The 15,353-nt window shown below is 36.0% G+C and overlaps 2 protein-coding genes across 2 annotated transcripts; one reads left to right on the plus strand and one right to left on the minus strand.

Moving 5' to 3' along the window:
* Window positions 1-200: 200 nt before the first annotated feature.
* Window positions 201-11,200, plus strand: enpep (glutamyl aminopeptidase). Its single transcript, XM_058795946.1, has 20 exons — window positions 201-1,187; window positions 3,240-3,381; window positions 3,604-3,735; window positions 3,840-3,960; window positions 4,151-4,305; window positions 5,222-5,335; window positions 5,455-5,589; window positions 5,671-5,736; window positions 5,838-5,903; window positions 6,461-6,621; window positions 7,157-7,236; window positions 7,343-7,479; window positions 8,322-8,377; window positions 8,563-8,713; window positions 8,904-8,977; window positions 9,344-9,448; window positions 9,533-9,706; window positions 10,333-10,473; window positions 10,556-10,637; window positions 10,742-11,200. Exons 1-20 carry the CDS (start codon window positions 568-570, stop codon window positions 10,895-10,897), a joined length of 2,868 nt encoding a protein of 955 aa, XP_058651929.1. The 5' UTR covers window positions 201-567; the 3' UTR covers window positions 10,898-11,200.
* Window positions 11,201-11,827: 627 nt separating this feature from the next.
* On the minus strand, window positions 11,828-14,752 carry rrh (retinal pigment epithelium-derived rhodopsin homolog). Its single transcript, XM_058796454.1, has 7 exons — window positions 14,495-14,752; window positions 13,923-14,113; window positions 13,366-13,465; window positions 13,087-13,240; window positions 12,771-12,939; window positions 12,151-12,329; window positions 11,828-12,055 (listed from the first exon to the last, which is right to left on the minus strand). Exons 1-7 carry the CDS (start codon window positions 14,619-14,621, stop codon window positions 11,950-11,952), a joined length of 1,026 nt encoding a protein of 341 aa, XP_058652437.1. The 5' UTR covers window positions 14,622-14,752; the 3' UTR covers window positions 11,828-11,949.
* Window positions 14,753-15,353: the final 601 nt, after the last annotated feature.

Raw genomic sequence — 15,353 nt, forward strand, 5'->3', positions numbered from 1 at the left:
TCCTCTCCTTATAATAACTCCTTCCATTTTTACTCTGCTTTCCTATGCCTCCCTCCCCCACGCTTCTCTCTCTGATGCTTGTTTGTAATCATTCCTCTCTGACTGCTGATTAACATATTTTGATTTATGTTTAACTGAAGGGCGGTACAAATTGAGCCCCTGTCCCCTATGTATCACTGCTGTCAGCATGAGATTTGGTGAGTGAGGACTTGCCACACTACAGCTTAAGGATCACCTCCTTGCGTAGACGTTTTGACAACCGCGTGGCCGTGACCTTCCAGAGATCAGAGCAATCTTTTAAACTGTGGTGAAACTTAACTCCTGCTTTAACCTCTGTGCCTCCCACAGGCTGCCCTGCGTGAGTGTGTGCGGGTCTGCATATGACCACACATTTGGGAATCCAGACACAGCTGTTTTCTCTCTTTGGAGGCAAAAGGAAGTGTAAGGATAGAGTGTGTCTGTGTGTGTGTTTGTGTGTGTGTCTGGGTTCACAGGGAGAGAGTGTTCTGACTTTCTGAACTTTGAGTGTTTGTACACATTCTGACTCTCTGCGTTTGACGGCTCGCCATGGAAAGCCTGGAGTTCGAAAAGAAGGAAAAGCGGTACTTTATCCGAGGCAAGCATGCTGCCATCATCTGCGCCGTCGTCATCGTGACAGGTGTTGCTGTGGGTCTCGGAGTTGGTTTGAGCCAGAAGACCTCCTCATCCGAAGAGGAACCCAAACCAACACCATTACCTACAATGCCGCCAGAAGACCGGGGTCCCTGTAAACCATCCGACAACACAAACGGTGGCTGGAACAACTTCCGCTTACCTGACTACATGGTACCCTTCCATTATGACCTGCACCTGGAGCCCAACCTCGACACAGACATCTACACCGGCAGCGTGTCCATCCATCTGACGCTGACACAGCCCAGTCAGCACCTGTGGCTCCACATCCGAGAGACTTTTGTCACCGCGGTGCCCTCTCTGCAGCGCAGCGGCCCGTCCGGCTTGACCTCTGTCCGGGTGAAGGAATGCTTTGAGTACAAGCCACAGGAGTATGTGGTGGTGGAGGCGGCCGAGCAGCTGAGTGTCACTGGCTCAGGCGAGCACTACGTCCTCACTCTTCACTTCCAGGGCTGGCTCAACGGCTCTCTGGTCGGTTTCTACAGGACCACATATCAGGAGAAAGAAGTTACCAAGTAAGTGTCAAGACATCTATATTGTAGAAATGTATTTTTGTGATGAAATTAGTCATTATGCACAATAAGAGGTGTGAAAAGTACTGAGGAATTATACTTGAAAGTATGTGCACTGTCACAATTTACTGAACTATAAAAAAAAGCGTTGACATTTTATAGTACGTTTACCAATTGGTTAGATGTTTTTTAAATAAGCCTCTTATGCTTACCAAGGCATTTATTTGATCAAAAATACAGTGAAACAAAATATTGATATATTATTTGACTTCAAAATACTGTTTCTATTTTAATATATGTTCATTTTATTCCTGTGATTGCAAAGCATCATTACTCCAGTGCCACATGATCCTTCAGACATCATAAGCTGTTTTGATGCTCAAGAACCATTTCTTAATATGATCAGTGTTGAAAACGTTGTGGTGCTTAATATTTTTGTGGGTATTATAAATGTCTTTAATAGTTTTATTCAATATGGATGCATTAAATTGATCAAAAGTGAAGTAACAACAACAACATTAACAAAAGAATCTTACTGACCCCAAACTTTGCACAGTAGTGTATTTATTTATAAAATAATCATAGAGTCAAGTTTGTCCAATGTTTCTTCTTTAAGCTGATTGATCAACATTATTTCAAAATATAGTTTTAGTACTACTCAAGTAAGTTACAAATTCCACAAATGAATCATGCGTATAGTAATAATAAATTACCGTTATGACATTATTTTACAACCCTGCCCAGTGTTTAATAGATGACCTGGTGAGATGTATTGTTATTTTTATTTATTTTTTTGCTATTATAACTAGGCACTCAGATAAGTTTGTTACAGTTTCAGAGCTTCCCATCCATTACCAATTCAGGGCCATCAGGCAACACCAAATAGTAAACTCTTTATCAGGAAAATCATCACTCTTGTACTAAAAAACTTTGTTGCCCTAAACTTTAGGTGACCTGGGCTGGTTACAGATATGTTGACCGCTGTGACTAGTAGACGTTATCTATCTGAACTACAAGTGACCTTTGACGGTTGCACTGAAAATTTCAGATATTAACCAAGTTAATGTATCAGAGGATAAACTTCCCAAAATGTACTTGATGTTTGGATTCAATAGTCAGAACTCACTAATGCAAATGACCTTTTACCATATTACAACATGTCCCAGAAATGTCTTGCCTAAGTCTTTTTATCTCAATTTTCAAACCATTACAGCTAAGCTCCTCTGATTTGACAGAGAACAGATTACACAGGACATGAATGTCTGAATGTAACCCACAGTTTGAATAAGATGATCTGAGCTCCACAGAGAAATGAATTATAGTCTCTGAGGGAGATATCAAAATGGTGGAAAATCCCAATGAGATTACAATGTTAAGTATTTAACAATGCTACGCTTCTACGTTTATTTTCAGAGCTTGAGTATTGCCAAGCTGTTCCCTTTTATTTCTCTAAGTGCAACTGATTCTTATGCAACATACTCAAATGCACTCATACTAGGATGTTGTATTTTTGTTGATGTGGGATACTAGCCATTGATGGGGTCATTATATATTATCTGATTTGGGAATGGTGTGAAATTTTAACAAATGCGCTGAACTGACATGTACCCTCATTTCTTGGAACAAAAGCTGAGAGGTGCCAAGAATGAGAGATCTACATCTGCTAAAGCTTATTTATTCATGAAGTAACATGGTTTTAAGCTCTGTTACTAAAAGCTAAACAAGCGCACAATATTATATATCATATATGATTAACAAATGAGTCTTTATTATCAATGATGAATTGCAAGAACTATGACTCACACCACATCGGAATAGATTCAGTTTATCGATGTAATTTTTAAAATGACATTATACTTAGTTTTGGGCAAAATTTCAGAGGCCACCAAAATCAATTTTGTTGCACACATAGAACTGACAGTGAGTTTAATTTAGTTGTAATCAAACTTGATTAGATGTTAATGAAAATGTGGTTGGACTTTCCCCACATGAGGTTACTGAGGTAAACGTAAACCACTAGTTGAGTTTTATGAACCCCTCTCTGATCTTTTACAGGAAAATCGCTGCAACAGACCATGAACCCACAGACGCTCGTAAATCTTTTCCCTGTTTTGATGAGCCCAACAAAAAGGCCACCTACACAATCTCCATCACCCATGGCAGTGCTTATGAAGCGCTGTCCAACATGCCTGTGGAGGTATGTTCCCTTGTTGCTTGAGCCTTCAAAACAATTATTGAAGATTTCAAAGTGCAGCTTAAACTTTTAAACCAAGTCTTGAACCATCAGTCTGCTTATATGTTATATTTTATGTGTGGTTTTACTTACAGCTGTGGTAAATGAGGTCTGGCTGCATTCATATGCTTACATTCTATTCAGTTGATAGATGTTAACTACAACTCCTAAAACTCTCTTTCACAGAACACTGAAAAATTGTCGGACAAAAAGACAAAAACATCCTTTAAAAAGTCAGTAAAAATGAGTACCTATCTGGTATGTTTTGCGGTTCATCAGTTCCACTATGTGGAGCGGACCTCGAAAAGAAATATTCCAGTAAGCACTTTTTTTTTTCTTTTTGCTGAAATAGTTCCTGACAATCCGTATAATAAAACCTCTGCGGATTTTCATTATTCATCTCTTTCTCTCCCTCCTGACAGTTGCGGATCTATGCTCAGCCTTTGCAGATCTCAACCGCTGAATATGCTGCAAATGTCACCAAGATTATATTTGATTACTTTGAGGAGTATTTTGACATGGAATATTCTATAGAGAAACTTGGTAAATTAGCTGACACTCTTATTTGTCAATGACCCTATTAATTTGAAACAGCTGTACACATCATGATCTCATAAAAAAAGAGAGTGATTGATGTTTTCTGTCATATCTTATCAACTGATTCATATGTTGTCTATCTACGCAATGATTATTGTGATGAAAGAACATTGGATATATTCTGTCTCTGTTGCAGATAAGATAGCGATCCCAGACTTTGGGACAGGAGCGATGGAGAACTGGGGCTTGATCACTTACAGAGAAACCAACCTGCTGTTCGATGAGAACGAGTCCTCCTCCATCAACAAACAGCGAGTGGCCAGTGTCATTGCGCACGAGCTTGTTCACCAGGTTACTAACTCTATCACATACCTGATTAGTGAAAGAGGAAAAGTTATGACTCTAGATTTTTTAATCTCTTGGACTATATCAAGACTGCAGCTTAGATATCATTCATAGCATGCAGCAGTGCCAGGTGCTCTGTCCAGAACACTACGCAGAGTGAGGACAATCGAGTATACAGTACATTATCAGTCACATGTCAAAAACAAATTGGCAGAACACCCTGTACTGAGCATGCATCTCATTTTACTGTTTGCTGTTTGCTGCATTTTCAATCTAAGAGGGTGAATTTATCAGATCCATTTACAGTAACAAGGCCGACAGAGAAAAATATGATTACCATAAAGATTATTATCACACAGTTACATATTACAATCTCTCGGAAGCATCCAATGATGTTTTTTGGAATAATGACTGCAGTCACATTGCTGATAAGATTATCTTTTTATGGCTAGGTCCAAGGTTGTTGGACACAGTTTGAATCCAAAAAAACAATCCGAAGTTACACAGGGCTAAAAATATTATATGATGATATAATTATCTGTAGAAAACTTTTATAGATGGTCTAAAATCATGATGTAATTAGATAATTTGTAACTGCTTTCCTTGTAAAGACATTCACTCAAAATATTTTCTGCTGATGCTGCCAACTTTGGTTGCATAGTTCATGTATTGAATTCTTTTATTTATTATAATTATATATTATTATTATTATTATTATGGTCAAATTATAATTATATTATTAAATTCTTTGCTACAAATGTCTGACAAAATGTCCTTGTAAAAACAAATTGGTACAAATGCCTTTTTCCTAGAATGAACACATTTTATGAAAAGAACAATATACCGGAACAGTATAGGGCTGAATAAGCATGAGGTATTTGGGGTCTACCGTTTAAGGAACTGTTTTGTCTTTAATTTGCAGTGGTTTGGAAATATTGTGACTATGGACTGGTGGGACGACCTGTGGTTGAACGAGGGCTTTGCCAGCTTTTTTGAGTATGTGGGAGTGGAACAAGCCGAGCCTGACTGGGGAATGGTGCGCACATGCTTGAATCATTCAAATATATTCCTAAATAGGCAATATCTCCCTCAAACCATTCAGTTACATTGAGGCTGGATGTCATGTTTATGCCAATTGACCTTGTGTGTTTTCAGCGGGACATCATGCTTATCAGTGATGTATTTCCTGTCATGGTTGATGATGCTCTTCTCTCGTCCCATCCTATTATCGTGGATGTGTCCAGCCCTGCTGAGATCACATCTGTGTTTGATGCAATCTCATATAACAAGGTATGGTTAAGTCAGTGATGCTTATTAATCTATCAACTCTATTGGCTATGAATTGATAACTGTGATGTCATTCTGTTGTAGGGCGCTTCTATTTTACGAATGCTGGAGGACTTGCTTGGCCGTAACACATTTAGGAATGGATGTCGAGTAAGACGCCTTGCTTTTTACATATATTTTCCAATGACTCCAAAGTTATTTATTAAACATGTGATGCTGTGAAAATAAAACCCCTTTCTTTTTCACCACAGCAATATCTAAAAAGCTACCCATTCCAGAATGCAAAGACTGCAGACTTTTGGAAAGCCTTGGCTAATGTAAATATCTTTTGATTTTAATGTTTTTACAGGTTTGATCAATAATGTATTTACTATTATTATTTAAAAAATAATAATTAAAGCTTAATTTCCAGTCTTCAGTGTCATCTGATCATTCAGAAATCATTCTAATATGCTGATTTGGTGCTCAATTATTATAAGTTATTATTGTTGCTCAATTATTAATAATGGTTCTTATTATTATTAGCAGTGTTTAAAACAGTTCTTGCTCTGTATTATTTTGTATTCGGAGCATTCTTTGATGAATATAAAGTTCAAAAGAACAGGATTTATTTGAAAGAGAATTTTTTGCAACATTATTTTTACTGTCACTTTTGATCAACTTACTACTTCCTTGCTGAATTAATTCCTTTTTTATTAACTTCTGTAAATAGTCATATTACCCCAAACGTTTAAACAATAGTGTATCACGGTTTACAAAAATATTTTACTGTAATGTAATCAAATAAATGTAGCCTTTGTGAGCACAAGAGCATTTTAAAAAATCTTAAATATTCTGAATTTGACTGGCAATATACATCTCTCTTGGGTCATAGGAGAGTGGGGTACCTGTGGCAGAAATCATGGACACATGGACGAAGCAGATGGGTTATCCTATGCTTACTCTGATCAACACAGACGCTGAAGCTAAACTCACCCAGAGCAGGTTTCTCCTGGACCCCAATGCTGACCCCAGCCAGCCCAGCACTCCCCTAGGGTGAGCCTGATTGTGCCAAGCAATCAAAATGTCAATGGAATCAAACACTGAAATTCAGTAATTTTACCATGAACCAAATAGGCCTAACATTTAGCAAAAATTAACATGACATGCACACATTAGGAAAATGCATATATTGGGCCAAATATTGTATTAGCCATACTGCCAAGTGACAGGTGAATTTGCACCAAAATACGTTCAGCCTTTGACGTCAAGAACAAAACATACGGAAAGTGCTTTTGTCCTCCTTTTTAAAAGTAGATGAGTCCATTAATTTTGCTTTCTGAATTCTTGACAATTATGTGGTTGGTTTATCCTTACTGTCTGCAATCCGAACAGATCTGAGACCCATCTTTCACTAACTACCCACCAGTTGAAAAGCACTGCTCTGGTATCCTTTATCTAACCCTACTAAGCTCTACAGCATGATCACAAATAATTCCCCTGATTATTCTTCACAGGAAGGAACACAGATAATGAACTGAACTCTGATTTGTATTTAGTTCACTCAGATGTTTTAACTCTTGTCCCACAGCTACAAATGGACCATTCCTGTGAAATGGCGCACAGTTGACTCCAAAAACGACTCTTTCCAGTTTGACAAGGGAGAAACAGGTGAGCAAGATGCTCAGACTTTTTTTTTTTTTGCCATTGAGGAATAGGTTGCTTTAATTGAGGTATTCTGCTGTGTAATTTCTGTCATTGGCCTGTGTTTAATTAGAGGTAGTAATTGGTGGATACTCCCCTGCTACCGATGGTCTCATCAAAGTCAACAAAGACCACATGGGCTTTTACCGAGTAAATCACCATGACCATGTGTGGAGCGCTATTGCCGAGCAACTCTCTGTAAATCATCAGGTATTATTATTCATATTAATTTCTCTGTCAGAACTAAGTAACAGAACTGAAGCTACAAAAAAGAAAAGAAGCTCATTACAATGATAATGACCAGATATACATTATTATAAATCTTATTGTATATTCCTATAATGTATATCACTCCTACTGATAATCTATTATCTACTAATATTATCTATCTATGAATTATTTTCAGTGCTGTCAAACGATTAATCGCATCCAAAATAAAAGTTTTTGTTTACATAATATATGTGTGTACTGTGTTTATTTATTATGTGTACATATAAAATATTTACATGTATATATTTATATTATTATATTTTATATTATATATAAATATATTTAATATACAAATATAACATATTTTTCTTAAATATATACATGTATGTGTTTGTATTTATATATACATAATAAATATACACAGTACACACTCATATATTATGTAAACAAAAACTTTTATTTTGGATGCAATTAATCGCGATTAACCATTTGACAGCACTAATATTTTATAATCTTACCTGTGTGCAGATCCAGAGCCTACATACTGTTTGCTTCCATTGAAATCACTGTTGAATCGTTGAATCACCTTTCTTGCTTAATGCCAATGATATATTAAAAGATATACTGGAATGTTATAGAATTGTATATGGGGTGGCGCTAATTACGTTTGGGGTTTGGATTAAATGACAGTTACCACGGATGACGGAGTAAAATCGAGATTGAACAATTAAGAATAAATATTTGATCATAAAAAAAAGATAAGAGATTGACCAATCAGGATCAAGTATTGCAAAGAGCTGTGTAATGAAACATAACAATCTACATAATGTTTATCTTTTTAGGTGTATGATGCAACTGACCGAAGCAGCTACATTGATGACGTATTTGCATTTGGACGGTGAGTTAGTACAAACATCTTCCAGCTGCAGAAAGCTTATGCTTTCAATCTTGACTTGATGACAGGAAAAAAAGTAAATTTGAACTTATTTTTCATAGCACAGCTTTTTATGGTTATAGTGGAGGTCATAAAGTAAGGATAATGACGCCATGCTTAAAGTGCTGCCTTTTGTTTTGCATTAACAGGGCAGATATTGTCGATTATGGACATGCCTTCAACCTAACAAGATATCTGGCCAATGAAACTGAGTATATTGTGTGGGACAGAGTATCTACTTCTATCTCCTATGTGAGAGACATGTTGGCTGATGATAAAGAGCTGTACCCCAAATTCCAGGTTGGATGCCAAAGTATCCAGTATACCTTAATGCATGAAAATAATCAATTTTATGAAAAATCATGTACAATGTGACCTTATTCCCAGTGTGAGATTTATAGCTGATATTCTTCATATAAATGTTAGCAAGAAGTTCCTATTTTATAGTTTTTGTTACTCAAATGGTCTGTTTCACATCATCTCTGTTTAGAAACTCTTCTATGACCATGTGCAGAAGATATCCAAAGAGCTTGGGTGGAGTGATGAGGGGACGCAAACACAGCGGTGAGAAATTTGTTTTTTGGCAGAAATAACTAAAAACGCTTTCCTACAGCAGGCCAAGGACACATTTTTGAATTTATCATCCTTGTTACCAAATACCTAAGTTTTCAAATGTTGTATATATATATATATATATATATATATATATATATATATACAGTATATATACCCAAATGTACTTAATAGTTTGCATGTGTGTGCCCACTAAAAATTCTTCTGTTTTGGATTCGCTATTAATTTAATAAAAAAAAATTAAAAATTAAAAATCATAACAATTTGATTAAAAAGTTGAATGGAAAACTTGAATATTGAAGTATTTGTATTATTGTTATTTTTAATATTTCTATTTCTTTGTTTTTTCATGTACAGGCTGCTGAGAGAGACAGTTTTGGGCATTGCATGTCAGATGGATGACCAGAAAGCTCTCGACCAAGCCTATGACATTTTCAATAAATGGATCAATGGAACAATTAGGTAATTACATTCATACATAAATACCTCCAGTGGTCCAATCAGAATGTGTATATTAAAGAGGCTCTTTATCTGATTGGGGAGCAGCAGTGTGCCTGTCAATTTACGGTTGCTGGTGTACCGATATGGAATGAAGAAGTCAGAATCAGTCCAGAGCTGGGAAATCATGTTCCGCAAGTATATCTCTGCCACTCTTGCCCAGGAGAAAGACAAGCTCCTCTACGGCCTGGCTTCAGTAAACGATATCACTCTGCTTCACAGGTAAGTTTTCGGATTGAAATGACAGTTCACCCTATCTGTTTTCTAAATGCATGATATAGATCTTAATGTGAGTGATTCATCCATGTATATGATTCATTTTTTTATTCTTTTGACCTTGTGATGTTTAATCAAAATGTCATAAGTCTTTCGGTGAAAATGACAGACTTCTTCTGTTTGCCAGATGTGTCCAATCATTTAGTCCACTTAAAACCTGTCCATCCAGATTCTCAAAATCCAATCAACAACATGGATAAAACCAAGTTTCCACATCCTTCTTTTTTTAGCATGATATATAGATTTTTCTTTTTTGATAATTCACTATTCTCAGATATACATCACAATACAAAAGAAAAGACTTGTCTAGAGATACTGATGCTGCTTCAGATGCTCTCACTAACAAGAACACTCGACTAACTAATAGCCTTATTATTTGCAAATGTCTAAAAATACAAATTAAAAATCATGCATTGCTGATCCTCATTTGAAATTTAGCATGCTTACACTACTATTTGTAGTTGCTTTGGATAAAAGGGTCTTCTAAATGAATAATGATAAGCACTTTGACCTCTTTGTAGAAGTAAAGCACTCAATTATTCATTTATTCAAATGTCTTGCTTTTGTAACAGGTTGCTTGAAGCTGCTAAAAATGAAAGCGTTGTGAGGAGTCAAGATGTTTTTACTTTAGTGCAGTATGTATCTCGAAACCCACATGGCAAAACCATGGCCTGGGACTGGATGACGCTCAACTGGGATTACCTAGTGAACAGGTTAGTTCATCTAACAGTTGAAAGAAAATCAGCCTTCTCTTTGAGAATAACAATGGTATATATGCTATCATGTCTGTTGTAGATATACCATTAATGACAGAAACTTGGGCCGCCTGCCCTCCAGAATTACTAGTACATACAACACTAATATCCAGCTGTGGAAGGTGAGAAACAAAGGATGTGTTCGGGATTTACTACTTGCTTTTGCCTTTGTAATTTGCTTTTGTGTACAGTGTTTTAACTTCAACATATGTTGGTCTCTTTTTAGATGGAGCACTTTTTTGCACTTCATCCGAATGCAGGAGCAGGTGAGATGCCCAGGAAGCAGGCAATAGAGACTGTGAAGAACAATATTGAATGGATTAATCGGAACCTGGATGAGATCCGGTTCTGGCTGGATAACAATGTGGTGCTGGAGAACTAGTGCTGTAATGGGCCAGCATCAGAACAATTTTTGTTTTCACAAGTCAATGAATTGCTCAGGGCAGTTTGAAAAAATATTTTTTTAGTTAAGAGCCACAATTAAAAACACTCTCATTACAAAATAGTCGTGGATTAATAGGACAGTTGGCATGACAGTTAAATGAACAAATATTCTCTTTGGAACTAGGCATTACAAATTTTTAGGCACTGTACATTCTTTATTTAATGTGTTCATTATACATTATATTAATTATTTGTAAAATGTGTAAATGTGAAATAAATGTCATAAAGAATACTTACATTCTTCAAACGTGTTATGACATTTTTCAGGTACTTCAATAAAAGAATGTTCTCAAAATATATATATTTTTTATCATAAAAGACTAAGGGCTGGAATACACCACATAACTGCATTAGCTCAGATTTTTGTCTCAATTTGGACAAGTTTTGAAAGTCAGAGTTTGCATATTGGCGTATTTTGGGCAGTCAGAAATGACAGATTTCACTATGTAGTATGACGGGCAGTTTTTTAGATTCAGACTTTGATTCCGTTCACTCACACATGACGATATTTTCATTCATCATGATGTTTGTTGTTTGTCATTTAGTGTATGATTCCCAGTTTTTCTCTGTAACCATTTACAAAGTCAGCAAGTGTGTGATGCCTGTTCTGATTTAAAAAGTCTTGTAGTGTCTTCCAGCCTTTTATAAACTATAGAAATCTTTAAGATAAATCATAGTGGAATTGTTTTTATTCAAATGAAAACATCTGACGTAAATACAGTATCAACAACAGCAATTTCACAGGATTTGCAGTAGACTGATAACAGTGTAACAAGCATTAGACTAAATACTATCAGACTAGATACTGAATAGCAAGGTCAAACAAAGTCAATGTCAGTTGCAGCAAGGACATTCATGGTATAAGGACACTTTGCATTTTTATGAAACTTCAAAGTAATTGAGGCCTAGGGGTGTTTAAACATTGGAGCAGACAGAAAGCGTCCAGCGCTGATGTTTTATGAATCTTTAAATATCCGATCATCTCATCATTTAGGGGTTGAGTGGCGCAGTTGATGCTGTCATTGGAAGCTGGTTGCTAATAGTGATTCTCTGTCGTGTTTGACATCGTAACATTCCAATGATGGCTCTCCTGAACCTGCAATCAACAAATACAACTTATTAGTAAAAAAAAAAAAAAGAAAAAGACAGAAAGTGGCATATTACAACAAAAATGGGACACGGAAGCCTTACTTCTTGTTGGCAATGACATAGATGCAAGGATTGTAAAAGGTGGAGGACTTGGCAAAGAGTGGGGCAATTATGGCCATTGGAGTTGGAATCTTTTTGGGGTCACCAAATGATGCCCACAAACACACAATCGAATATGGAGACCAGGCAGCCAGGAACATCACTATCATTATAAAGGACATCTGTAAAAATAAAGGAGCATTCAGGTCAAACTGAACCAGAGTGCACACAAAACCTGTCAAGCAGTGTTATTTTAGTAATATATTATTATTTTTTTAATGATATTTTCAGTTTTCATTTTAATTTCATTTTGTTTAGTATTTTTTGTTATGTACTTTTAACATTTTTTATATATATATAGCTTTAATTTATATTTTCACTTAAATTTTAAATTATTTATTTTAGTCAGCATTTTTAGTTTTATTATTTATTTTTTTATTTATTACTTTTTTCTTTACTTATTTTTCAAGTTTAAGTTTTATACATTATATATATATATATATATATATATTTTTTTTTTTTTTTTTTTTTTATTTCAACTTTATTTCAATTAACTGTCTAGGTCATATTTCTAAAATAAAATAAAATAAAATAAAATAAAATAAAAATACTGCTTGTACTACCTTGGTAACGTCCATCTGATCTGACCAATCCATGTTGATGCTGTCTAGGCAATTACTGGCTTTGTATCTCTTCACAGTAACTGAGACATTGTAGTAACAGTAGAACATGACTGCCAGAGGAATGATAAAGTTGACAGTGACCACAGTCATTGTGTAGGACACAAAAGACCTGAAATCAAACAGGATTAGTCCCACTTGTAATCCTCACTCCACTTTTAAAATGTACAGTCTCTGCAAGAGCGATTACAAGAGTGCTAAAACTGATAAAAGAGTGGTAAACTAATAAAAAGGGTCTGTAATATCAATCTTGACTTACGTGTCATTGTTCCTCCAGTTGATGGTGCAGGTGGCTCCTGTGGGGTCAGGAGCATATCCTGCCCAACCAACGATGGGCATAGATGACCAAAACACAGCATTCAGCCAAGCAGCCACAATTAGAAGCGTGTATGATAGTGTTGACAGCTTCTGTCCTGTAACAAACACTCATTAATAGATTTCCTAATGCATTTGGCCCCTGTCTTTGAGTAAAGAATTAAACTCAAATGACAGTCTTAGTGGTTTATATTTCATTCAGGTAGCTGTATGGATAGCATACCTATGTCAGGTCGACATATGGTGAGGTATCGGTCAATGGCTACCACAGTGAGCAGTCCAATACTAGCCATTCCGAAGAATATATTCAAGGCAGCATAGATCTATAAAAGTGGCAACAAGTTCTGTTGTTGTTTACATGTACGAAAGTAGTACAAAATAACAAAATTGTAATAAATTAATAATTTTCCCAAATATATTTAATACCTAGCACTGTTAGTGGTATCTTTTGTAATTTCTTAGAAAAAAAAAAGGAAAAATAATACTCTCTTACCTTAAAATATTTAGGCCTAAATATACTTTACATATACTACACCAGATGACACATGAGTAAATGTTACAGTTATATACTTTTTTTAGAAAATGGAAAAAAGTTTTTCAAAACCATACAAAAAAGTGAGTGCAAAAAATAAATTTCTAAGAACTAAGAATGTTTTTTTGACCACTCTTACTCATCATTGACCCCCCAAAATCCACTTTAGCTATGATTATATTCACAACATTGCTTAATTGTACAATCAGAATGACTTTGTGTTTATTGACGCGTTGGTTTATGCACACCTGGCAGCCTGTGTAACCAAATTTCCAGCTCCCGTGCAGGTCTGAGGCTGCTGACATGGGGTAACCAATACCGGCTACGCCAATGTCAGTGAAAGCCAGATTGATAATGATAGCATTCGTTGCAGTACGCAGCTCTCTGAACTTCACAAACATCAGCAGCACCACAATGTTACTAGACAGACTGACCACTCCTGCCACCAGAGAGAAAGACACAGACAGGGAGAACAGGAGGTTAAGACATCTGTGAACACACACAGACGTTTTCTCATACATATTTCACGTCCATTTAAAACATTTCCCGTTTTCAGTTTTCCATTTTACACACACACACAGCCCTGCTGGTTAACTCACACGCTTGGCTGAATCTGTAAATGTCAATTTCAAGGAATGCTTAAAAACATTGTGCTGAATCTAATCATAGGCCTCAAAGACATTTGGCTTACTGAACTCTTAGATGCCAACTCAAAAACTTGATAATAACTAAATTAGTTATTTTAAAATGTCAGTACATTTATAGCTAACTGCTAACATCAAAACACTAAGTACACACACACACACACACTGCTCTTTACCTGCGGTTATGAGGTATGCAGCGACAATATTGTGTTCAGTTTGTGTGAAGGCGCTCTTTTCACCATATACGGTCTCAGCAGAAGCGTTCAGGAATCCAGATGCCATCTCTTTGTCACACATAATCATATATATATATATATATATATATATATATATATACCACTCAAGCTATTCACATCTGTTCAAACAAAATCATGGGTCTTGAAAGAATTTGAAGTCCAAACTCCCCCTCTTCATACCTAGAAGCAGATCATGAAACTGTGTGTGTGCGCTTAGGGGATGTAGAAGGTTACGGGGTGATTGTGGGAATGAAGGGCTGGAAAAGCATTGGCCTGGATTATGTTCTCTAATTATGTTTTCTGCTTGGTTTGTGAGGACTGAAGAAACCGTTGTTTCTGTACTAATCCTCACATGAAAGCTTTTCATTCCATGCAACAGAAAAGCTTTCTTGGAACGTGGAGTGCATGTCATTAACATATTTCACTTTTTGAAACAAGAAAAGTGTAATAATATATTGATAAGCAAAATTCAGCAGTTCAAACGTTAAAAAAAGTCTAAAAAAGTTTGAGATCCCTGGAACCAGGATTGTGTGTAATACAGATAAATGAAACACTACAGCATTTTTATTATTTCAAGAATGTCAAGTTTGGATTAAACAGCTTGTTCAAAATAAAGCGGAGCTTGTTAACTTGAGTGGCCTACTAATAAGTAAATTTAGCTTGTTCGTAACAGACTAAAACAGAGAAAAATATGATAATCAGTTTTAAAACACACCTAAAAGTAAAGGTTCCAAAAGGGGATTTTGCAGCAGTGCCATGGAATAACCATTTTTGGTTCCCCAAAGAATATTTCAGTGAA

The sequence above is a fragment of the Onychostoma macrolepis genome, chromosome 13, assembly GCF_012432095.1.
Source record: "Onychostoma macrolepis isolate SWU-2019 chromosome 13, ASM1243209v1, whole genome shotgun sequence".
NCBI classification, from domain to species: domain Eukaryota; kingdom Metazoa; phylum Chordata; class Actinopteri; order Cypriniformes; family Cyprinidae; genus Onychostoma; species Onychostoma macrolepis.